The sequence below is a fragment of the Eptesicus fuscus genome, chromosome 15 (genome assembly GCF_027574615.1).
Source record: "Eptesicus fuscus isolate TK198812 chromosome 15, DD_ASM_mEF_20220401, whole genome shotgun sequence".
In the NCBI taxonomy this organism is placed as follows: domain Eukaryota; kingdom Metazoa; phylum Chordata; class Mammalia; order Chiroptera; family Vespertilionidae; genus Eptesicus; species Eptesicus fuscus.
In genome coordinates this window covers 64,139,129-64,164,671 of record NC_072487.1, presented here as the reverse complement: position 1 = coordinate 64,164,671, position 25,543 = coordinate 64,139,129, and the positions used below count along the sequence as shown (strand labels likewise).

Here is a 25,543-nt window from a genome sequence, read left to right as displayed (position 1 = left end):
TGTTTCCCTCCCTAGAGGCTAACCTCACCTTGGCCACCACCTTCTGATTTCTTACGCATCCTGCCGCCTGGTTTCCTCCTTTCCTTGTTTCGTGTCTCCTTCCCTCTTCTAATTTCTTCCATTTCAGATTCCTCTTTTTCATCTGATTGCTCTCCCTCTCTAGTATTTTCTCTTCTTTCTTGTATGATCTCACCGCTGTCTGCTTATCATCAATATGATTATTTATTCTCTCTGATAGCTCCTCTGCCCTGTCTGATTTCTCCTCTCTCCTGTTTCCCTTTTGTGTTTCTCCATCCTCTGCCTGACTTCTCTCTGTTTTCTCTGACTTTTCCCATCAGATATGTCCTCCGGCCAGGTGACCTGTACGTGCTGACTTCTGACCTTGGGCCCCAGGCTAACAGTCCCACTCTGCTCCGACTCTAGTCCTCCTGCATGTCTAATGGCCTTTCCCCCATCCTTAACCACCTTGTCTCCAACAGGTTCCTGCAGGCCCTGGCTGCATCCTCTCTGCCTTTTACAAGAAATGGAAATTGGGGTGGGATACTGGGGGGCAGGAGGGAGGAGGCAGACAGCACAGGAGACCACTTGGACTAAATCATTTAGACCCCTCTTGGGGGTGTGATGGGGACATGAATGGGGCATGGGAAATATTCCCACTTCCAAAGAGCAAAAGCAAACAGACTGTGTGACGTTGGGCCAGTCTCTTCCCCTCTTTGAGCCTCAGTTTCCCTATTAGCAGAGTTGGGTTGGGTGGTGATCTCTTTTAGGACCCTTCTAGTTTTAAGAGCCTCTGAGGATGCTGGAAGGGAGCACATTGAGCCCCTGGGGACCTCCAGGTTTACCATTTCCCTCTGAGGGAAATGGTCCCAGAGTCCATGCTCTTAGAGCTTGGGGTAATTCCTGCTACATCATTTCCTAGCTGGGGGTCCTTGGCAGAATCACTTCACCTCTCTGTGCCTCAGCTGTCCCAACCAATTGGCACTACGAAGGGAAGAAGAGAGGTAGAGCCCTTTGTCCCCCATCACCAACGAGCTGAGTGGGAGAGACAACACTGACCAAGGAGCCCAAACTCCGCCCTGTTTGCTCACACATCGAGACAGGGCTCGCAGAAGGAGTTGGACATGCCTCGGGGGTGGGCAGAGTTAGAAGCTCAAGTGAGATGCTCTTGGTGCTAGAAACCACCCTCCCTCGTGCCCCAGGGTCTTGGGGTCTCTCTCCCCACCAGGGCCTCTGCTCCTGCTCAGGCTCCGCCCTTCTCTTCCAGTCTGGCAGCATGGCCGCAGAACACCCGGAGTTCCTCAAGGCAGGGAAAGAGCCTGGCCTGCAGATCTGGCGTGTGGAGAAGTTTGACCTGGTACCCGTGCCCCCCAACCTTTACGGAGACTTCTTCACAGGCGACGCCTATGTCATCCTGAAGACGGTGCAGCTGAGGAACGGAAACCTGCAGTATGACCTCCACTACTGGCTGGGTGAGGCCAGACCCCACCCCCATCAAGCACTCAGAACTGGGGGTGACTTGGGGACCCTGGACCCCCTCTACAGCTTCCCTGGCCCAGCTCCAGCCAGGTCCCAGTTTACCCTTCTGAGTCGGGAACCTGAAGTCCCTGTCACAGCTCTGCTGTGTGACTCTGTAAGTCCTGCCCCCTCGCTGAGCTTCAGTTTTCTATTGAATTGATGCTCCCAGGCCTGATTTCATGCTCAGCAAGCTTGAGTGAGTGCAGGGGAATGGCTAAGAGGTGAGTGTAGGGGATGTGTTGGAGCTGGGAGGACTCTTCGAGACCATGGAGTCCGGCCCCCACCTCCCCCATTATATAGATGGGTTAACTGAGGTGCACAGAAGGCAAGGGATTGGCCAGCTTTTATAGCCAGGCAGTGCAGTGCTGGGGGCTCTGGAAGCCAGGCTTATGCTGCTCTGACATCCCCTAGGCAATGAGTGCAGCCAGGACGAGAGCGGGGCGGCCGCCATCTTCACTGTGCAGCTGGATGACTATCTGAACGGTCGGGCTGTGCAGCACCGCGAGGTCCAGGGCTTTGAGTCGGCCACCTTCCTCAGCTACTTCAAGTCCGGCCTCAAATACAAGGTGGGTTCTAAGCAGCAGGGATAAGTATACCAATGGCAGGGCTCATTCAGACTCACTCTCCTTCCAGCCTTGTGGGGTGATGTGGGCAGATAGGTCAGAGCTCAGCCTTTGGAGCTGGCCAGCCCTGGGTTTGATTCCTGGACCCTTCCTAGCTGTGTGATCTTGGACAAATCACACTCCCTCTCTTAGCCTCTGGTTCCTTATTTTAAAATGGAGATAAGAACATTCATTATCACTTTACAGGGTTGTCTTCCTAGCCCCAGAAGAAAGGGGTGGGCCATGGGTGGAAACCCAGCCTCGCGCTTCTCCTGGCCTTGTGCTGTGCCCTATTTCTGCATCCCTTAAATCTTACGCCCTGTCAACAGAGGGTCCCATGTTAGGTATTTGAAAGGACATCCTTGATCACATTCCTCTTTCTGTTCATTAGAATCCCCCTTGAACTTGAACTCTGAAGAGTCTGAGCCAACAGATCTTTCCTCCAGCCCCCAGCCAGGTGGGGCTGAGCAAAACCAAGCTAAGAGCAAGCCTTGAGAGGCTGTGTCCTGATATGCTGTGTGACTCCTGGCAAGCCACTTGGCCTCCCTGAGCCTCCCTTTCCTCTTTGGTTACATGAGAGCCAGTTACACCTGCCCTTCAGGCCTGGGGAGAAGATTTGGTGAAGGTGTAGCTGGGAAATGCCTTGCATGGGGCTGGGCATCTTGGAAGGGCTCAGAAAAAGCTGGAGTTTTGCAAAGCAGGGTTTCTCTTTGGTCAGGATAGGGAGTGGGTCACAAGCTTTGATAGCCAGATGGGCCTTAATGTCAGAGTCCAAAGCTCTTATTTTCAGGGATGGAGGGGAAACTGTGGCACAGAATGATTAAGCAACTGGCCGAGGGTCACACAGCAAGTCAGTCCCAGAGCTGGGACCAGAACCCAGATCCCCTGACTCCCAGCCTTCTTTTCACTACACAGCCTGCCTCTCCAGTCAAGTCTGTGCTGCTGATGCGTTGTGTGACTATAGAAGTCATTGTCCCATTCTGGGCATCAGGGTGCTCTGTGTCAACAGGGTGATGACCCTGTCTGCCCAGATGGGACACAGGGAATTGAATAATGGGAAAGTGCTAGTGAGACTGAGATAGCAAAGGGCAGGGTGTGTCTTGGGAACAAGGCCTCAGCCCTGGGCTGGATGGAGTTGGGCTGGATTCCCTGGAGCTTACTAGCTCCCCCTGTCTGTCAGTTCACCCATGCCCACAGCTCCTCCTGCTGAGCTGTCTGGCTCTACCTTCTTCTTGCACCCAATTCTGGTGCCAGGGTACCTTGAAGAAGGAGAGGTGAGAAAGTTAGGACCCAGACCACTGACCTGGAGAAGTACCTGGCCTTTTCGCAGCTCCTGGAATAGGAAGTGGAAAGAGCACTTGACCAGGAGCCAGAGAGATTAAGGTTCCAGTCTTAAGGCCACTCCTCTAACTGCGAGGCTTTGGGCCAGTTGTACAGTTGTTTGTTGCTGGGTGTGTGCTCTCACACATTCCCCATTTGGCATTTATTCAGCAAACATTTATCTATTATGTAACAACAGTCAGTGTCTGCTTATTGATGCTGCTGTGTGACAAGTCAAGCAGCTTGTATAGCTAATAAGTGATGGAGCTGGGATTCAAACCTAGGTGTGAAGGGCTAGCACAGAGCTGGTTCAGAGAACATTTCAAGACCTCCGGTCTAGGAATTGGCATGCTAGCAAGCCTCCCCCATCCTCTGGGTTTTTTTTCCCAGATGTTCTTGGGCCATATTCTAAGGAATGGGTTCCCAACCCAGGCCCAGATTTAGGACTTCAATCCTGAAAGGCCCTGGCTCCTGGTGCAAATGTGAGGTCCCAGGCTGGTCCTGTTTTCCACCTTCTGCAAGCCCTCCTGCTGCCCCGCGCTTGGCAGGCCCAGCCCAAGGTTCTTGGCCTGGAGCCCTCATCAATTATAGATCCCAAGGAGCAGAGCTTGTTATGCAAGACTTGTTCCTGTGAAAGCCTGCACCTCAGTGCCAGTTCTGTCCCTGGGTGTGTGAGAAGGGGCAGGGAGGGGCAGGAGCGACTACTAGAAAGGGCTGTCACAGGGCCTGGCTAGCTCATCTTGTTCGGCAACCCCCAAATCCTTTTAAAAGTCACTGCACTTTTCAGAATCTGTTGATCCCTCCTCCTCCTCCTCCTCCTCCTCCTCCTCCTCCTCCTCCTCCTCCTCTTCTTCTTCCTCCTCCACCTCCTCCTCCTTTTTCTCTTCCTCCTCCTCCTTTTTCTCCTCCTCCTCCTCCTCCTTTTTCTCCTTGACTCTCAGACAGAACCCTAGAGACCCCTTAGGGCTGGGTTATTTGAAACCCTTTGTTCAAACAGAATCTGGGCCTGCTGATCCCAGAAGCCCCTGGCCCCAAGGAGCACAAAGGGAAACAGAGTCACTGGAAGCCTTTCCGTGCGCCTTCCCATTTCTCAGATAAGGAAGTCAGCGCTTAATGGGTGGAGGGGACAACCCCAGTCACCACATTTTTCTTTGTTTTATAAACAGTTTAACATTTTGAAAAATGTAAATCTTTATAGGTTTTGTCCTTCATTTGTCTATAAGAATGCTGCAAGCTTATTGTAAAATGTCAAACATAGGAATATAGGTTTTCAAAGTAAAAGTCCCCCATGATCCTACTCTTGGAGTATATATGTATATTCATATAGATGTAGAATTATCTCTATATATGATATATGTATCATTACTTTAATTTGGAAAATGGCTTTTAAAACAATTTAACCTATTACATTTTGTTCAAATAATTTGGTGCCAGTTGCTACTCACCTAATGGTTAGACCATACAAAGCAGTAACTAATAAAAATTTCAAGATATTCCTGCCCCGTTTTTGTAGATCCACTGTCTTCTAAGAGCTTGCATATATATATATTTTAAATCTTTATTGTTGAAAGTATTACATATGTCCCCTTCCCCCCTCCCCCATTGACCACTTCTAGCCTGCGTCTGCCCCTCGCCCCAGGCCTTCACCACCCTGTTGTCTGTGTCCATGGGTTATGCATATATTGCTTTTATTATATTGTTAACTCATCTCTTCAAGTCTAATTTTCTAGATCAGAGAGAGTTAATTAGGAAATGCATGCCCACAATAATTAGAAATCTAGTATTCTTTTATTTTATAAATTTATATACAGAGGATTTATTGGAACCAAGATTTAGTACACAAAACAACCTTTTAAAAAAGAGAGGCCAGGATGGGGTGGCTGCTTCTCTGGCCTTTATAAAAGTGCTTCCTCCTCTACCCCCATGGGACCCTTTTCTTGAAGAATGTCTTGGGGCTGGGGTTCCTTAGAACATCCCTTGGGAAATGCTGGTTTTGAGAAAGGAATGTTTGCAGCTTTTGATCCAGGAAAGTGGCCCCAGAAGTCCTGTTAGTGGAGTTTGAAATTCAAAGGGGTGGCAGCAAGGTGCAATGGTATGGCATCTGCTGGAAGGCCCCTGGTCCACAGGCCAGATTTCCTTCAACTGAACCCTATTCCTTTCCCCCATGTGTGCTGCCCTGGACCCTCTCCCTGGACTGATCCTGTCTCCTTGACCCAACAGAAAGGAGGCGTGGCATCAGGATTCAAGCACGTGGTACCCAATGAGGTGGTGGTGCAGAGACTCTTCCAGGTCAAAGGGCGGCGTGTGGTCCGTGCCACTGAGGTGCCCGTGTCCTGGGAGAGCTTCAACAATGGCGACTGCTTCATCCTGGACCTGGGCAATGTGAGTCCTGCCCTGCCCTTTCCCAGGGGACACTGAGGTACTCCTGGCCTGGCAGGCTTGACTCTAGGGAGGTAGACAAACCTATGGTAACACATGCAAAGACACAGACAGGGAAAGCAACAGGCACACGTGCTCTGGCCTTGAATCAGACACACCTGCAAAGACTCAGATACAGGTGTACCCAGCACTCATAGACCTCCACACGTGTAGACTTAAGGCCATCATGTCATGGGCACAGCCCTCCTGCACAGTGTACTTGGATTTCAATTGACATATAGATTCCTTGACATCTTGTGTTCATATACACATCTTGTGTACCTTTTTACATATAATCCCTCACTTAAAAATGCATGGCAGGCATGTGCAAAAATGTTAGGCTCTTGCCCACCAAGCATGGACATGGCACCATTATCAATGCTTACACACATAAACTTGGGTGTGTTGTTCAAGGACCCACATATATATGTGACAGACGTGCAGCTGCACATGCACACTTGTATATGGAAATGTGTGTGGGGCACACTTACCCAGGCCCAACTTACAGATGTGTAATGCTTTGTACCCATTCATCCCAAATCCATGGGCCCTCATACCTGCAAATGAACGTGGACAGACATTGCACCCAAACCTCATGTTTACATGTGGTGTAATGTCTATGCAAATGCAGGCACACACTTATTTAAAGTATAATAGGCACACAGAAGAGTGTGTGAGTCATGAATGCACAGCTCTGTGCATTTCACAATGTGAACACACTGTGTAACCAACACCCAGATCAGGAAACAGAATATCACCAGCCCCCAGAAGGCCCCTCCTGTCCTCTTTCAGGCCCTTCACCTCCAGGGATAACCACCATCCTAAACCCTCTCAACAGCACAAAGTAGTTTTGCCTCTTTCTGAACTTTATATACATGGAACCATTCATTTTTATGTTTGACTTTTGCTCAACATTCCATTTCTGAGATCCATCCATATTGTAGATTGATCATTCTCCTCATTTTTGAGATTTGATTGGCTGGATATGCCACAATTTATTTATGCTTTCTGTTGTTGATGGGCCCTTGGGGTAGTTTCTGGGTTGGGGCTATTCCACCTGGTGCTCCTCTGATGTTCTTGCACAGGTCTTGTGGTGGATATCTGGATGTACTTGTTGGGCATAGCCCTTGGAGAGGGATGGCTGGCTCATAGGATATTGATAGACCGAGCTTTAGTAGCTATGACCAGATGGTTTTCCAATTGGTTGTACCCATTTCTGCTCCCACCAGCAGGCCAACATTTTTATACACATGCTCTGTGTAGTTGTATCTGTGAAAAAACTCATATTCCGAGCCATACACTCACATATTCTGGTGCACTCAGATCACACACATTGTGCTTGATGTGCACCTGTGCATGCTCCACCGGCCCTCACCATGCAAACAGAGACCAAGGAGAGCTTACACACGCCCCACAGTGTCCTCCTGACCTTATCACTGGGCAGAGCTTACACAAAGGCTGGGGCATTGCCTTACGTGGGGCCCCTCTCTTACAGAATATCTACCAGTGGTGCGGCTCTAACAGCAACCGATTTGAGAGGCTGAAGGCCACCCAGGTGTCCAAGGGCATCCGGGACAACGAGCGGCATGGCCGGGCCCAAGTGCACGTGTCTGAGGAGGGCGCTGAGCCCGAGGCGATGCTCCAGGTACTGACAGCCACGTCCCAGGAGTGTGGGGTGGGAGCTGAGCATGTAGACAGGATGCTCTTTACTTTCTTCCATTTAGTAGGCAATTTTGAGTTGAATTTGCTTTTCTATCCAGCTGGATCTCTTTAGGAAATGGGGAAGAGCAGCTTCCCTGACAACTCCCAGACTCCCCTGAGAGGTGGGCTGGAATCCACGACTTGCTGTTTGCTGGGGTCGTGAGCCACACCCTCCAGCTGGGAGTCCAGGTCCTCCAACGTAGCTGAGGAAGCGGGTCTCTTGAGAGCAAGCCTGGTGCTGGAGCCAGATCATAAAAAGACAACCGAGACCCAGTCCTCTCTTTTCTGCCCATTCCTGGTGGTTTATGGCCTGTTTAGTCAACTGCGTGATACAATTGTCAGCCATTTTGCTTTGTGAACGTGTCATTAGAGGTAAACCTCACCAGGAAAATGGGGGACACTATGATCCCTGCTCCACCCACTTAGCTCCTGCTCATCTTGGGGTGTTGGCATTTTGGTTTCTAGGAAGAGCAGGGAGTGATTATGATGAGGAGGAGCCTGGAAACAACCATGGCTTGGGAGGGTTGGTAGCTGGGGCGGTTGAGGCAGTTGAGGCTAGTGTGACCAGGATGGAGGAGTGAAGCAGGCTCTGCAGTCACAGGTTCAGTTCTGCTTGGCCACTTGTAGCTGTGTGCATAAGTCACTCCTTCTCTTCATCTCTTGGGACTTCTGTAAAGTAAGAGTGATAACCTGTGCCTCCTAGCATGGGTGTAAGCATTAAGTGGGATCGCCTAAAGGCACTGGGTGGAAGGTGTGGTCAGTAGCTGTGGTTATCGGGCTTAGAAGGCCTAGGAGGAAATGGTAGAGTAAATATCTGAAGGACCGTCCTGGAAGCAGAGGAGCAGGGATCCTCCGGAACTCTTAGAGACAGGGTGACAGGCCGATGTGGTTGAGGCATGTGAAGATGCAGGCTGTCTCTGGAGGGGTTTTCCCCTAACTGGAGGGTCGCTATGGATGCCTGTGTGGTCCTTGCCTGCCCAGGAGGGGGTCTGTCAGGAGTCCAGGCCCCTCCTGTGGGAGGAGGCTGCTGGGAGCTCACAGCCACCCTTTCTTCCACCTCTCCATCTCTGCAGGTGCTGGGCTCCAAGCCGACTCTGCCCGAAGGTACTGATGATACAGCCAAGGAGGACGCAGCCAACCGCCAGCTGGCCAAGCTCTACAAGGTGAGCCTCAGCTGCTCTGTCCCCTTGGGTCATGCCAGGGAAGTGGGGCACTGAGCCTTCCTGAGCTCCATTGTGTGAGGCCTTGAGCTGAGCATGCTTGGGGGGTATGGTAGGGGCTTGGCTTCTGCAGGTTTCCAATGGGCATCCATCTACTGCCTTTGCCTCCTGCACCAAGAGCAAGAGAAAGCCATTGACCACAGACACATCTGTGTCATGTTCATCCATGGGGTCTTGGCAGTACGTGTCCTCTCTCTGGGACTCGGTTTTCTAGTCTGTAAAATGGGGAGAAGGGCAGTAAAGTGAACTTTGCAGAGTTTCTGAGGGTCCACAGAGAAAAATGACAGGAAAGCGTTTTAGGAAAGTACTTGGGGAAATGCTACAGAAATGGGCATGTGGTGTTTTGTGGTTGTTTTGTTTTTGTTTTTTGCAGGGGGAGGGTTATGGTTAATGACTTTATTTATAATTTCTTCCTTGTGATTTTTAAAACTGAATTGAGGCTGCTCTTGAGCTAAGGAACTTTGGCCTGGTGGCTGAGCTCCAGGAGAAAGCCCCACGTAGCTATGACATTCCTGTTGTGCCTTGGGTTTAAATGGGGCACACATGTTCATTACCTCCAAAGAAAAACCACATTAGTGATTTTTATTTTGATAAAGAATGCATATTCACTATAAAAATAAAATAGCTATACTAAAAAATACAGATGATGTCTTATAGAATTTACACTTGAAACCTATATAATTTTATTAGCCAATGTCACCCCAATAAATTGAATAAAAATTAAATACACACACACACACACACACACACACACACACACACACAATGAGAGAGAGAGAGAGAGCGAGCGAGAGCGAGAGCGAGAGAGAGAGAGAGAGAGAGAGAGAGAGAGAGAGAAAGGTCCTAATGGGCTTGGCTCAGTGGATAGAGGGCTGGCCTGTGCACTGATGGGTCCCGGGTTCGATTGTGGTCAAGGGCACATGCCAGGGTTACGGGCTTGATCCCCAGTAGGGGGCATGCAGGAGACAGCTGATCAATGGTTCTCTCTCATCACTGATATTTCTATCTTTCTCTCCCTCTCCATTCCTCTCTGAAGTCAATAAAAATATATTTAAAAAAAAGAAAAAGAATCTCCTTAATCTGACTGGTTTAAGATAACCAGTACTATTTTGAAATGTATTTTAATTTCAAAAGTAACAATATGCAATTTAAAAAAATGGTTCCCTTCCTCCCCTCTCCATGGGTTACCATGGTTACCATTTAATGGGGGGAAAAAAAGTCCAGATTACATCTTTCTGCATCTAATTATATACTTTGTCCATCTCTACTTGATACAAATAGATCCAAACTATTCATGCTGTTCTGTGGCCTTCATTTCTCCCCCTCAGCTGTGGTCATGAATACCTTTGTAAACTAGACCCACATGGCTCTTTATGGTGGTCCATTTCAGGAGCATAAGAGTTTCAGCATATCCTTAATGATGGACATTAGAGGATGTTTCCGCCTTTTCCGATTGCAGACAGTCCGATTGCACTTGTGCTAAATATGGCAATAGAGCAAGTTCCCAGACACGGTCACAGGAAGACACTAGTTCTGGAGTCAGACTGCCTGGGCTCGAATCCCAGGCTGGTGCTCTCTAGTGTGCAGGTTGCTTCACCTCTCTGCGCCTTGGTTTCCATGTGATAAAATGGGGGTAGTAGTAGAACTATCATAGGGTTGTGGCAAGGATTAAGGAGTTCTATAATTATGTAAGTCATCAGTTACACAAATTGCTCCGAACAGTGCTAGCACATACCAAGTACTCAGTAAGTACCGAACACTCATTATGTAAAGTTCGGACACATATTATTACCAAGCTGCCCTCTGGAAGAGCTCCCAAATAGCCCTCCCCGGGGGTTTGAAAGTGCTTGTGTGCCCAGAGCCTTGTCCAAACTGGGTATTGTCAGTCTTCTGAATTTTGATTGATATAGTTCACTTTAAAAAAATAACTTAATGAACTTTTTATTTTGGAATTGTTTTTAGGTTTTCAGAAAAATTGCAAGGATAGTACAGAGTGTTCCCATATATCTCCTTCATCAGCATCTCCTTAATATGTAACATAACCAGGTACATTTGTCAAAACTAAGACATTAACACCGGTTCCACGCTAGTAACTGAACTACAGACTTTATTCAGGTTTCCCCAATTTTTTATTCCAGATTCCAATTCACGCTACCACATTGCATTCACTTTTATTTATTTATTTTTCCTGATGAGATTAACTATCTTCTCAGCCAATTGTACCATTCTTCTCCTACGCCGCCTGCATTTTATTCCCTTGCCCTTTCCATGTTCCACCTGTGTGTGGGCACAGACATGGCCGTGACAAAGCAGGAAAAGAGAAAGAAGACCTGAGAGAGCCTCAGAGCCTTCCAAGATGGTGGCTGTGGTTGCTGACATCAGAGGATGCAAGCCCAGGCATTACTCTGCCCTGTGTTTGTGGCAGGGTTGGGATGTGGACTTGTGTTGGCTTGAGGTGCCCTCTGGGCAGCCTTAGGTGGTGGAAGTTACTCACATCTGGGCTCTTCTCCTGTCCCCTTAGGTCTCCAATGGTGCGGGCACCATGTCAGTGTTGCTGGTGGCTGATGAGAACCCCTTCGCCCAGGGGGCCTTGAAGACAGAGGACTGCTTCATCCTGGACCATGGCAAAGACGGGAAAATCTTTGTCTGGAAAGGTACTGGGGGCTGGGAAAGGACTCTTAACTAACGGGGCCTTGGTGGGAGCTCCTAGAGCCTGGCAGGCACTCAGCTCAGGAGGGAAATAGAGTGTGTTCCATGGACCCCAAGGCAGTGGCATGCTCCTCAATGGAAATCGGGGGATCGAGCTAAAGCCCTGGCTTTGCGGTTGACTCGCTGTGTGATCTTGGGTAATTCACTTGGCTCTTTGGGTCCCAGACTTCCTATTCGGGCTAAAACCAGTGTTTCCCAAATGTGTCATAACACCAGTTTTTGAAGAAGTTAATTGGCATCATATAAAAAATATGTAAAAAATTAATATATAGCTTTGTGGTCCAATAAGTTTATGGTCAACACTGGGTGAAATTATGCTCACAGGCTTGTTTACTGCAGGACTTGTCCAGTGCCTTTAACTTGCTAATGTACTGGGGGCTTTTCATAAAGGTGGTCTGGTTTCTGTTGGAGAAATGCTGAGCTGGGGGTCGTGGACTCTGTGGGCTGTCTTGGGTGCTGATTAAGGGAGGCTCCTGGAAGATGCTGGCCCAAATGTTTCTGAGCAGGTGCATCAGCACTGTCCTCAGATGCTTTCTCATTAGTCCAGAGGAAGAAGACACAGGGGAGGGAGGCAGTGGGTGCAGAACATGGCAGAGAGAGGGAGAGAGAGTTGAACAGGTGTGGCTATTGTCATCGTCGTCGTCATCATCATCATCATCATCTTCTTCTTGGCTCCTCAACCTTGGCAATGAGAAGACTGGGGCCAGGAGCTGTCCAGACACCAGACACAGGGATGCTCTCAGGGTTGGGAAACACTTCAGACTGTGGAGTTGGAGGAAAGATGGCCTAGGAGAGAGTAGGAGCCTGAGTGTGTGGTATGCAGGCTTCAGAATCAATGGGGCAGTTAGAGCTTTCCCACTTGCTGAGTGGCTATGGTCAAGTCGCTTAACCTCTCTGAGACACTGGTTTCCTTATATGTAAATGGGGATGAGATAATACTGATCTTTATCACACCTAGGGTCATTAGGTGAATTCAATGAAAATACCTATGTGTAGTCCTAATCAGAGTCAATTGTCCAAGATGGTGGCTGTGGTTGCTGACATCAGCCAGGATCCCTGCTGGACTGCAGGGGATCTAGGAATGGTCAGCTCTAGGAGAGGGTGTCTCTCACTTTGGCTGCCCATAGTCTAAGAAGAGGAAGGGGGAGGTCTGGCTGCTACCTTCTCTGGACCCCGGAATGTTAGGGCGCAGCCCTGACCCCAGGTCCCTTATCTTCTGTCTGCCAATAGGCAGGGGGGCCAACACCGAGGAGAGGAAAGCTGCCCTCAAAACAGCCACTGACTTCATCTCCAAGATGGACTACCCCAGGCAGACCCAGGTGAGTCTGGAGTCGGGTAGGAGAGTGAGGGTGGGTCCAGTTTGGGTGAGAAAGGGCTGGCCTGGGGTGTGTGTCCCCCCTCAGTGTGGACTGAGGCTCCTAGGACCCCTCCTGACCTGGGGGTCCCAGCCACATCCTGCTCTTCTCTGACCCCTTCCAGGTCGCTGTCCTTCCTGAGGGCGGTGAGACCCCACTGTTCAAGCAGTTCTTCAAGAACTGGCGGGACCCAGACCAGACAGATGGCCTGGGCTTGACCTATCTCTCCAGCCACATCGCCAATGTGGAGAGGGTGCCCTTCGACGCCGCCACCCTGCACACTTCCACTGCCATGGCCGCCCAGCACGGCATGGATGATGACGGCACAGGCCAGAAGCAGGTACCTGGGGCTGGGGTGGGCATGTCCAGGCCCTTCCCTCGCTCCCTCCTAGGCACATCTGGCCCATGTACTTTTCTCTATGGGGTTTGGACCACAGTTCTGGTGGATGAGATACGTTTGTCTTAATTTTTATAGCCAGCATACTCTAAGCACCTACTGTGTGCTAGGCCCTGAGTGCCAAGTGTCTCAGGACCCACCTGCCTATGAGAAGTGCCTGGCCTGGGAAGGGAGGTGACATAGTCACAGCTGATTGAGCAGACCTGTGTGGTCAGTGGAAGATAGGAGGCCAGCAAAGGGATTATGGGGACAGAGGAAGACAGTGAGGGTAGGATGGTCTGGGCAGTCTTCACAGAGATGGGGGCACTGGGTTGGCTCTTAGTATGAATATGGACTTGCTGCCAGAGAGGAGCCGCGGGTCTTACAGGAGGCTGGAAGCTGTCCCAGAGCCTGGTGCTGAGGACATCCGCAAGGAGGGTGTGGACTTACCCTTGCAACATGTGGGTGCTAGCGATAAAAGCAGAAATGTGACAGGCTCCGTTCTGTGCTGTCAGAACTCTGTGAAAATGGATTAGAGGCAGGAAAATGAAGGTAGAGACCCCACGATGAGGTTGTTATGGTAGTTTAGGGAAGAGAAGACGACCTTGAGACCAGGAAGACAGTGAAGATGGCGAAGAGTGGGCTGGAGTTTAGAGATGTTTATGAGATAGAATCTGCTTCTAGCAAACATGGATCCCATTCCACATGATAGAAATAGCAAAAAGGTTAATTTTTAGTATCATCTGTATCATTGGTATCATTCATTCATTCATTCATTCATTCCTTGAGTGGGAGGAGAGGATGCAGTGAAAATGTTCAGGGTAGGGTAGTATGGAAAGAGCCCTGGCCGCCTGGCTGTGTGAAGTTGGGTGAGTAACTTAACCTCTTTGAGCTTCACTTTTTTTTACCTTTAAAGTGAGGTTTAATCCCACTCCATCACCTTCAAGAATTTTGAAGGTCCTGAGATTCTGGGCTTCTGTTTCCCGGGACTTGCAGGACTCAGAGTCTGTGCAGCACCACCAGGTGGCGCTGCAGGGCCCCATGGCCACCCGGAAAAACCCTGTCACCAGAGCTCTGAAAAGAGATCTGCCCGCAGGGATCATTCTGAGGTCACCTAGTGATGGCCCTGCCTCTGGAGGCCATCTGTAGCGTCCAGACAATTCAATAATAATACAGATAATGGCAAAATTAGTAATAACAACAGTAATAATTCTAATAATAAAGTAGCTGCCTCACTGCAGAGCTAGCACCCTGTGCCAGGCTCTGTGCTAGACTTTCATGAATAAACTCACTTGATCCTCACAACAACCTTTCCATTTTTCAGATGAGGAAACTGAGGTTCATAGAGTTTAAGCAAGTTGTTCCAGGTCACACAACCTCTAAGCGGGTGGAGGCTGGATCGTATGTTGATTTGTGCCCTCAGCTCTCGCTGTGCTATGCTCACTAAAAGCCAGCTGCCAGTGCCTGTGCTAATCCCTCTGAGGAGGAAGTACGGGAGAGTTTGGGGGAGGGGGGGGGCAGGAATTCAGAGAAGGGTAAATTATTTAGCTTCATTCTGAGCCCAGGTGGAGTCACCTATCAAAAGCTTGTCCCAGGGGGCGTCACTGTGGTGGGGCTGAACTGGGGGGTGGGGTGCCGCACCATGTTGAGTCCAGCTTTGCTCTGGCAGATCTGGAGAATTGAAGGCTCCAACAAAGTGCCTGTGGACCCCGCTACATATGGGCAGTTCTACGGTGGGGACAGCTACATCATCCTGTACAACTACCGCCACGGTGGCCGCCAGGGCCAGATCATCTATAACTGGTGAGGTACCGGGGCCACGTGCTGTGGGTGGAATGTGGGAGCCCTGAGGGCAGGGGGCAACCGGGGCTGAAGGGTGTGTCTAATTGTATGTGGGCCCGAGATGGGACACCACTCTGCTGGGAATGGCTCTCATGCAAAGAGCAACACCACTTGTCTTATTTCTTGGAAGGCCTTTTAAGCTGTTCTTATAAAAACATTCCGTGGCCATTGTAAGAGATGTGGTGAATAGGGATGGAATAGGGAGAAACAAACCTGCAGAAAATCTCCCCCACATTTCACTCTAAGTACTGTGCACACAGGTGTTTATCCTTCCACCTATTTTCTAATGAAAAATTATTTTTAATTTTTTTAAAAATAGGTAACACATTTTTGTAATTCAGAAAATCAAAACAGAATTAAAAAGTATGTATTTAGAAATCTTGTTCCCAGTCCTGTTCTCCAACTTCACCCCTCCATGGGTCGCCACTTTTATTAGTTTTTTTTGTATAGCCTTCCAGTAATTCTTCATGCAAACACAAGCAAATATGACCCTATATTCCTAGTTCTCTCCCTTCTTTACACAAAAGATAGCATACTTTATATATTGTCCTGCACTTTGCTTTTCTCACTTATGCTTCCTGGAGACTAATCTGTGTCAGCGAGTTTCCTTGCTTTTTTTGATAGCTGCATAATATTCCAGGGTGTGGCTGAACTGTAGTTTAACAGATTTCCTGCTGATGAATACTTGGATTATTGCAGTCTTTTGCTATTATGAACATTGTGTGGTTGTTGTTCAGAGAACCCCTTGCCCTCTCTGGTATCAGTTTGATTGCCTGTAATCTGGTAATTTGTGGGTTTATCATGCTCAGGTGCAAGGAGAGATTCAGGTCTCTGTGTGAACCCCAGTACTAAGTATCACTTCCTCCCTCTTCCAGGCAGGGTGCCCAGTCCACCCAGGATGAGGTCGCTGCGTCTGCTATCCTGACTGCACAGCTGGATGAGGAGCTGGGAGGTACCCCTGTCCAGGTGAGCCCAGTCCTGCGCCTCTCTGGGCCACATTCTGGTCCTTGTCTATCTGTTCACTCATCTGTCTATTTATCAATCCATCCATCCATCCATCCATCCATCCATCCATCCATCCATCCATCCAACAAACATTTAGGAGGACTCCCATGTGCCTGGCACTGCATCTGTAGCCATGAACACACAGACCTGCGCCTGACCTGATGGGTTTCTAGTCTAGGGGACAGAAAGACCTTTACCAGACGTAAACACACTGGAGATCAAATCACACGCTGTTACATGCAGTGAGAGAAAACCCTAAGACACTGTAGGAGAAAAACGGGAGAGCAGCCTGGCAGAGCAGCTCAGAGCATGGGCTTGGTGGCCGCCTGCTTAGGGCTGAAGCCTGTCTTCACCTGTGGGCAACCATGGGCAAGTCTCTGAGCCTCTTTACACTTTGTTCTCAGATTGTGGATAATAACAGCACCTATCTGGTAGGAGTACTGTGCAGATGAAGAGTTAGTATTTGTAAAGCATCTAGAGCCATGCCTGGCCCGTAGTAGGCCCCTTATACATGCATGTTAAGTGTAAGGATATAGATCCCAGCTAGGATGTAATCCGATTAGAGAAGGACCCCTATCCTCACCCTCTGGAGGAAGGGACTTGCAGCTGGGGCCTAACGAATGGGTAAGAGTTGGCCAGGTAAAGTGTGCAGGCAAGCACATTCCAGGCAGAGGGAAGAGTTACTGCAAAGACCCTGAGGTGGGGGGGGGGGTCGGGGGGATATTGGGTATTAGAATGATAGGAGTCTGGAGAGATGCTCAGAGAACACAGAAGCCATGGTGAGGATGTTGACCTTGATCCTGAGAGCAAGGGGATATTGTTGAGGGATAAATCTGATGTGAGGTGATTTGGGCGTCTGAAAGGTTGTTCTGGCTACAGGGTGGGGCCCTGGAGGGCAGCAGAGCCAGGTTGGGAAGATAAGGGGGAAGGAGACAGAATTCTCCCTCCTCTATCCTACACCTGGAGTAGGTGGGACTCTAGGTTTAGATCCAAGGTCTGTGCCCTGAACTTTGTGACAGTGGTGGTCTCTGGATGCTGGGCATTCTTGGCCTCATTTTACGAGGAAGAACCTGAGAGGTTGAGGCATGTGCCCAAAATGTCACCATCAGTGCGGTGCTGGGATCTGAGCTCTAACCCAGCAGTGGGGGTCATACTGGGGAGTGAGCAAAGTACTCCCTACACACACATGAGATTTCCTCCTAGATTTAGCTCGAGGGGCCACAACTAGGATCTGAGTGGGCACATGGGCAGGAGCAGATGTGATGTATCTTGGCCTATACCTGCAGCCTGCATCTGGGGCACTGACTGTGCGGGAGGGGTCTCCAGATCTGGAAGGTTCGCTTCTCACCACCACTGGCTTTTGTGCCTGGAGCTGATGTCACCGTCCTGGAAGCATGTCCGCGGACAGTCCCTGTGCTTCCATTTAAGGGAACATTTGCAAACATGGGCTCTCTTGCTTCTTGGCCTAGACTCAGGGTCAGGTCAGCAAAGCAGGTCCTCTTGGGATGGGAGAGCGACTGAGGCAGTGCCCGGGGGACCTCGAGTCATAGCAGTGTCTCCAGTTTTCCCAGAATTCCCTTTGCCCTGCACAGCCCTGTGTGCTGTAGGGTCAGCTCCATACCACACACACACAAGCGTGATGGCCTCGTTTGGGAGGCTGGCCTGGGCCATGCTATCCAGGGAGGGAGGAAAGACTAATGCCCCACTTTTCTGACTTGCTCTCTTGTCTTCCTGCCAGAGCCGTGTGGTCCAAGGCAAGGAGCCCGCCCACCTCATGAGCCTGTTTGGCGGGAAGCCCATGATCATCTACAAGGGTGGCACCTCCCGCGAGGGTGGGCAGACAGCCCCCGCCAGTACTCGCCTCTTCCAAGTCCGGGCCAGCAGCTCTGGAGCCACCCGAGCTGTTGAGGTAACTAACACCCAGACCGTGGACCCCAGAAGGGTGTGGCCTCCTAGAAACCTCCAAGGCTGATGAGCAGACCTCTGGATACAGGATTGAGTGAGGGGTTAAGAAGCAACTTTTTGTACCTGCAGCAGGATTGTCTTAGACTTCCCCTTGTTCAAGGATGCCCAGGGCCCCTTGCACATCTTCCATAACGGGGAGCTCACTACTTGCAGGGCGTTCAGGCTTTACCATCTGGGCACTTTCCGATTACTTTTCAGCTGGCTACTGTCCCTTTCATGATGGAAGGTACACACCTGAACGTAATCCTACGGAATGGTCTGAGCAGCCTGAAAGAGAATAGGACTATCACTTCCTTTATTCTGGGCACTCAACCTCTGTTCATGCATCCCAGAATTCTAGAATCACCTTGGCTAGCCACAGGGCATTAGTGACTCCTGGAGGTCAACCAAGCCCCTCAGTGTCCAACGTCTGTGCCCTCAGCTGGAATGGGCTGTGCTCATCCAAGTCCCCACCTAAGGTGGTCCTGCTGCAGTGTCTCCCGGGCGGTGAGAAGGGGGCTGAGGGCGTTTTGTCTGGTTTCCTATTAATCAAACGCTCTCCTCCCAGATAATGCCTAAGGCTGGTGCACTGAATTCCAATGATGCCTTTGTCCTGAAAACTCCCTCGGCCGCCTACCTCTGGGTGGGTACAGGAGCCAGCGAAGCGGAGAAGACAGGGGCCCAGGAGCTGCTCAGGGTGCTGCAGGCCCAACCTGTGCTGGTGGCAGAAGGCAGCGAGCCAGGTAGGAAGGACCGAGGGGCAGAGGAGCCTGCTGCTCTCGGTGGACTGCAGGTGTTAGGCTACCCTACCTTCCTTCTCTTTGGGGGCTCTATATCCTCACCCTTTCTCACTGCCTGTCTCCTAAAGTGTGATAAGTAAAAGCACGTTGGATGAAAATGAGGGCTGTGGTATGAGAGAGAGGCCTCCAGGAGTTAGAGAAAGGAGAGCTCAGTGTGGGCTGGGGCAGTCAGGGAAGGCTGCTGGAGGAGGTGGTCATTTGCTAGGAAGCCTTGAAAGACCATAGGCAGGGGCAGCGGTCTCTTCTAATCTTTAGACTCTGTGCACCAAACTGCCACGGGCCCCCCTCTGTTTCCAGAACACGAGCCAGGAGCATCTCTCTGCTCAGTCTCTCTGCTCTTCTTTTAATCCCACTCCCTCCTGCTTGGTGCTGCACAGACCCGGGAAAGAGCCGCGTGTCTGGTGGAACCTTCTGAGAGGGTGGACATGCTCTTTATCTGCCAGGTCCAATTTGGTGGCCACCAGTCACGTGTAGCTAATGAGCACTTGAAATGTCACTGGTGGGAATTAGCCTGAGGAACTGAATTTTTCATTGTATTTCATTTGAATGAATTTAAAATTTAAACAGTCACATAGTCTTTACTGAACATAGAGCAGGTATAGTGGACAGACTATGGGGATGGGAGTTTGGGAAGATCTGCATCCTGGCTTCACTCGAGTACTGGCTGTGTGATGTCCAGTGTGTTGCTGCATCTCTCTGAGCCCCAATCAGCTCATTTGCTGAGTGGGAATAATCTTCCTCATCCTGCCCTGCTGTCGTGCATCTACTGCCAAGTCTGTCCCTCCGGGCTCCGTTTCATCACCTTCCAATCTCTCAGGCCCCGTCCCTCCTGGGCCCCCTGGGATTTTAAGATGGAGGGTGGGGACTGAGAGCGGTGGCTGCTCTAGGGCAGGGCTTGTTCCAGACTGATGAGAAGTGCCAGGGAGGCAGTGGTGTCAGATGGCGATTTGTGTGGCCTCCCCTCACAGACAGCTTCTGGGAGGCCCTGGGTGGGAAGGCCACCTACCGCACGTCCCCACGGCTGAAGGACAAGAAGATGGACGCCCACCCTCCTCGCCTCTTTGCCTGCTCCAACAAGATCGGACGTTTTGTGGTGAGTGCCTGCGTGTCCCAGGGGTGGGGAGGTGGGGGAAGTGGGGAGGGGCATGTTTCAGGGAGCAGGGCCCAGGGCAGCAGGGGCAGGGAGAAGCAGATCTGCTGGCACAGCACAGAGGAGGGAGCCCCCTGCTGGCCAGAGCCGGCTCTGCAGCTCCCTCTGTGCTATGGGGAGCCTTCCCAGGGAAGGAAGGGGGCTGGCTGGGCGCTTTGTTTCACCTCTTCTGTTCCTTCCCAGATCGAAGAGGTCCCTGGCGAGCTCATGCAGGAAGACCTGGCCACTGATGACGTCATGCTCCTGGACACCTGGGACCAGGTGGGTGAAGGACAGAAGGCAAAGGCTCTCAGGGCCCGAGGGAGTGGGAGGACCTAGACTTCCAGCTCCAAGGTGTTGACAGAAGACTTAAAAGAGGCAGTGCCAGGTGTTGCTGGAAAAGTGCATTTCAAATCCTAGTCGTCTGTGAGCTTTGCCAGCTGAGGGTTTGTCCAGACCTGCGCCTGGAACCTCCCCTCCTCGTCCGGCAGTGAGTTTGGCCAGGACCCTCATGCACTTTTTATTTCACATCTCACCTCCAGGTCTTTGTCTGGGTTGGAAAGGATTCTCAAGAAGAGGAGAAGACGGAAGCCTTGAACTCTGGTGAGGACCCAAGTCTGCCTGTGGGTCGTTTCACACGGTGGGGTGGGAGCAGCTTCCTTAGAGTCTGGGAGTTCATGACAGTGGGGTGGGGACTTCCTCATCCATGGTCAGTCCCTCGGGAGCCCTGCCTGGGGTGGAGAGAGAACAGCTCAGCGCCAGAAAGCCTCAGGTCACGCCAGGGAAAGGAAGGAGCAGGGAGCAGCTGCTCGGGTTCCCAGAATGCCCAAGGACTGATCTTCCTGGGATTTCTGTGATGGGAAACAGAATGAACTTGATTTGGGAGCCGGAATTCCCAGAACTGGTTCTTTAACATCTCCCATTAGGGGACAGCAAGAGAGAAATGATCCAGGCAGGAGGTTAAGCTGTAACCCCGTCCCCTCCTGGGTTCCTGGGCGGGGTGGTGGGAGAATCCTGTGAGTATCATTGCATTTAAGGGACAGTGGTGTCCAGTGCAGAGACTGGGCATTAGGGACAGTAGGACCAAAAACCATCTAAGGGTGGTTGGCAAACTGCGGCTCGCGAGCCACGGTTTGCCGCTCTGTTGACTAATGAGTTTGCCGACCATTGGGATAGGGGCTTAATCACAAGGAACAACAACAGCCTGTAATTATTGGAATCGAGAGTCTAGGTCAGTGGTCGGCAAACTCCTTAGTCAACAGAGCGGCAAACCCTGGCTCGCGAGCTGCAGTTTTCCGACCACTGATCTAAGGTAACTCCTGCTCTGAACCCTCTCCCTGGCGAGGGAGGCACTGAGGATTCTGTTTTCCTTCTCCTGTATGTGTGTATGCAGCTAAGCGGTATATTGAGACGGACCCAGCGAATCGTGACAGGCGGACCCCCATCACCATGGTCAAGCAAGGCTTTGAGCCCCCCTCCTTCGTGGGCTGGTTCCTTGGCTGGGATGATGACTACTGGTCTACGGACCCCTTGGACAGGGCCCTTGCAGAGCTGGCTGCCTGAGGAAGGGCAGGCCCCACCCCTGTCACTGGTCAGTGCCTTCTAGAACTGTCCATCCCTCATAGTAGGGCCATCCTGATGTGTGTGTGTTTTTTACAGTAGCCAAAAACAGCCCTGCAAACATTCAGGGTCCTATCAAAATTGTCTCAAAAATCAGTGCTTTTGGAAATTAAATTCAATAAAAGCTTTTTTGAAGTGGGTTAGCCTGCTGTGTGGCTCAGTGCGTCCTGGTAATTACTCTGAGGATGCCCAGGGAGGGGCCTCACAGGTGCCTGGGTACAAGTGCAGCAGCTGCATTCACTCTGGGTGTTAATCCTGGTCCTTCAAGAAGCAGGTGCCAAGGTAAAATGAAATGAGCACAGGCTGTACTAGGGGAACTGTGTGTGGAGGGAACTGGGGAAGGCCTGAGAACGAGCAGACCCAGATGCAAGTCCAATCCCAAGTGAAGGAAAGTGAGAGAAGCTTGGATGGAAGCATGGTACATGTTGGGCAGTCCAGGAAGGTTCGGCCAAGCTTCTGGGGAATCCTTGAACCGAAGTCCAAAAAAATGTTTTTAATGGTACGTTCCCGTTTTGTTGTTATTTTTTGTGTGGTAAACTATACATAACATAATATATATCATTGTGACCACTTGTAAGTGTACAATTCAGTGGCATTAAATACAATGTTGTGTAGCCATCCCCAAACATCTATATATATAAAAGGCTAATATGCTAAGTGTCCCTCCTACCATCCGACTGGTCACTATGACATGGGCTGACTACCAGGGGGCAGACGCTCAAAGCAGGAGCTGCCGAGCTGCAGTGGTTCTCAGGTGACGCACCCTGGAACCAGAGAAGAGGGAGCCCAATTCCTCACGGGGCCACACAATTCTACCTTTGACCATGGGTTATGTTGTTGCTGGGGCACTGTCGGCCCAATTCTGCTTTACTGAACATTTGCATTTGCGTTCCACACCCTGTACGACAGCAACTTTGCAGAGTGCCCTCTCGCACTCTAGGACCCCTCAGGGGATGTCGGAGAGCCGGTTTAGACCCGATCCCCGCAGGCCAGGCCAAGGGACCCCACCTGCCGGAGGGACCCCGCTCACTCTACAGACGCCTTTTGAGCCACAGTGCCATCCCAGGTGCGGCCAGCCAGGAAGGGACCATGGGAGGTTGGCTCCATGGCGAGTCTGGCCATCTGTCTCTCCCAGTCCCACCCCACTGGCCACCTTCTAATTAATTTCCTTTCAATGTGCACAAATTTGTGCACCAGGCCTCTAGTTTGTCATAATCCCCAACATAAAATCTGTGTCCATTAAACAGTAATTTCTTATTCCCCCATTCCCTTCCCTGTTCCCCTAGCCTGTTTAACCTTTATTCTTTATGCCTTTATGAATTTACCATTCTAGGTGCCTCATATAACTGTAATCATCCAATATTTGTCCTGTGTGTCTGGCTTATTTCACTGATTCAAACATTTTTTAGCATATGTAAAAACGCCATTCCTTTTTGTGACTAATATGCCATTGAATGTATATGGGTAGGCCCCTCTTTCCAAAAGATCCCATTAGGTCTCCATCCTTTTGCGTAAGATCAGAATGAGTACTGTAACAGCTTTTATGTAAAAAGTCTTCGGATTTCCTCTGGTTAGCTAAACCAGGTACTAAAGTAGGTCTTTCACAAAAGCAAAGTGGTGCAACTTGCACTTTTGTAAAGCGGAGGATACTCTTTGTTTGATGCCATTTTGGCTTATGAAAGGTTTCATAGGAACACCCTCATTTCGGACAGCAGGGTACACCACATTTTATTTTTCCATCGCTGGACATACGGGTCCTTTCCACTTTTGGCTATTTGAATAATGCTGCTGTGAACATTGGTGTACAAATATCTTTTTGATTCAGAGTTGTTGTTAAGCCTAGGACGGAGAAAGGGGATAACAAGATGATAGGTAGACAGTTATTTTGTTGGAGACTTTTTAGGGGCCAGATGCTGAAAATAATTACTAATAGTAATGGTTCCTTTCAGTCCTGGGACATCTAGTAATTTTCAGAGGGCTTAATTTCCAGCCTGTTTCTCTCCCCCCTCCCCCCAACCCCCCTAAATTTTTAAGGGAAGATTCCTAGGCTCCATTGTGGTGACTAACTTTCTTGAGTTTCCTAAAATCTCAGTTTTCTTAGTGGTTTCAATTTCCTTTCTTAACAAACTCTTTTGGCTATAGGGCAGATTGAAAAGGGCTTTATCCTATTAGCACATGTGAATCCTTTTTAATGGTACCATAAACAGAATGAACCTGATTTGGGAGCCGGGATTCCCAGAGCTGGTTCTTTAACATCTCCCATTAGGGGACAGCAAGAGAGAAATGATTCAGCCTGATCTGAGCCCAGAGCTGCTAAAATTTAAAAAGATGTTAGAGATTATCCAGTTCAGGGGTTCTTAAATCTCCTGACAGGCAGAGTGATGGGGTCAGCACAAATTTGTATGAAATTTGAAGTTGTGTGCAAATTTGTGCTCTATAGCTTCCAACACATTCTCAAAAGATCTGAGGACCCAAACAGGTAAGAGTCCAATTTCTTATTTTAACAGGTGAGGCAAGTTCCCTGATATAGTGGGAAAGCACTGAAGAATCATGGTTTTAAACTAGGCTCTGTTGAATTCTCTGAGATGCTTCAGTGATTTTATGACTATTTGATTCAAATTCCATTTTTAAAGTGATAATAAATAGCACAGAGCTCTTGAAACAAAATGGAGGAATTAAGGAAATGTAGAGCCTGATTTAAGGCTGAAATTTCCTTTTATAACTTCAATGATTATTTTTGTTTTTTTGGATTTTCATTTGTAACTTTATTATTATTATTTTCTTTATTAATTAAGGTATTACATGTGTCCTTATTCCCCCATTACCACCCCAACCCCTCCCCCCATTCATGCCCTTACCCCCCTGTTGTATTTCTGTTTTTAAAACAGCCTCATTGATTGACATTAAGTAAATGTTATAAATGTGAATTTAAGAATTTATCCTGATAAGACACTTCAAATCTTTTACCAGTGTACAGTTTCCTTTGGGGAAAAAAAGAGGATGGAGTTTCTGCTAAAAAGTTTGAAAACTACTGGTTCACTATTTACTAGCTGAGCAACCTTGGGAAGACCCGATGTTGTGAAGATCACAGAAATAATGTAGTTTAAAGGGCCACATAAGCTTAAAGGTCAATGGAACCCGGGTATCCTCCAGCTCAGGCTAGTGTTGTAACATGTCATGGTTACAAACCCCCAATCTACTACCCTCACTTGGACTGAACTTTGGCCTAGCTCTGATGGCCCAAAATGAAAGTTCAAATTTAAGGCCTGTTTGGGTTGGAGTGCAAAGTTTCACTAATCAAATGAACTGTCAGTCTTGTGAAGGTGTTTTCTGTATATAAATGACTGCTGCTGGTCTGGTGTATATGGGGGTGGTTGGAGGCATTTAGACATCCTGAGTCTTTGGCACTAGATAGTTCCATGTTTGATCCCACCTCTGCTCCATGTGACTTTGAATAAGTTTTAACCTTTAAGCCTCAGTATCCTCATCTGTAAAATGGGGATAGTAAAGTATCTTCATCAAGCTGTTTTGAGGATAAAATGATAGAAAGTATGTACAAGTATTTGAGCACAGAGCTGGGTACCTGGTGCTTCACAAATGGAAGCCACTAAGTCAAGACAGTTCTTCGAAGGTTGAATGTTTCAGGTAACACCCAAATGACTGATTTCATATCATTTATTTGTCTCTTTTTAAAGTAGACAGTATGCCTGTGTGATTAGCTGGGTGATGGCAAGAAGTGAGTCCTATCCTGTTTGGAGTAAGGCAAAGGGAAATGAAAGCAGCCAAGGATTCAGGGGATGCCTGGATCTCAAATTCCCAGGGAAAATGTGTGGGCAGGTGCAACAAAGGGAAAGATGGCAGATGGACTACGGTAGCCTCTCCTCTTCTTCCGGCCCTGGAAGAGCACGTAATAAAGCCAAGACAGGCAGCCCCAGACCGGAGGATCTGCTGTGCCACTTCTGAAAAATGAAAACCACACACACTAAA

The 25,543-nt window shown here is 49.5% G+C and overlaps 1 protein-coding gene across 3 annotated transcripts in view; it reads left to right on the top strand.

Annotated features, from left to right (window-relative positions):
* The window catches only part of GSN (gelsolin), a 48,021-nt gene extending 26,326 nt beyond the window's left edge, over nt 1–21,695 (top strand). For all 3 annotated transcript variants that reach the window (XM_028161451.2, XM_008152134.3, XM_008152137.3), the window contains 16 exons: nt 1,265–1,469; nt 1,927–2,081; nt 5,658–5,819; nt 7,351–7,500; nt 8,630–8,719; nt 11,298–11,430; nt 12,716–12,804; nt 12,965–13,180; nt 14,886–15,019; nt 15,934–16,024; nt 17,802–17,972; nt 18,576–18,750; nt 19,776–19,900; nt 20,141–20,218; nt 20,479–20,539; nt 21,330–21,695. In XM_028161451.2, the coding sequence (XP_028017252.2) occupies nt 1,274–1,469; nt 1,927–2,081; nt 5,658–5,819; nt 7,351–7,500; nt 8,630–8,719; nt 11,298–11,430; nt 12,716–12,804; nt 12,965–13,180; nt 14,886–15,019; nt 15,934–16,024; nt 17,802–17,972; nt 18,576–18,750; nt 19,776–19,900; nt 20,141–20,218; nt 20,479–20,539; nt 21,330–21,499 (2,196 nt within the window). In that variant the 5' untranslated portion in view covers nt 1,265–1,273 and the 3' untranslated portion in view covers nt 21,500–21,695. The remainder of the gene's footprint in view (nt 1–1,264; nt 1,470–1,926; nt 2,082–5,657; nt 5,820–7,350; nt 7,501–8,629; nt 8,720–11,297; nt 11,431–12,715; nt 12,805–12,964; nt 13,181–14,885; nt 15,020–15,933; nt 16,025–17,801; nt 17,973–18,575; nt 18,751–19,775; nt 19,901–20,140; nt 20,219–20,478; nt 20,540–21,329) is intronic.
* Nucleotides 21,696–25,543: the final 3,848 nt, after the last annotated feature.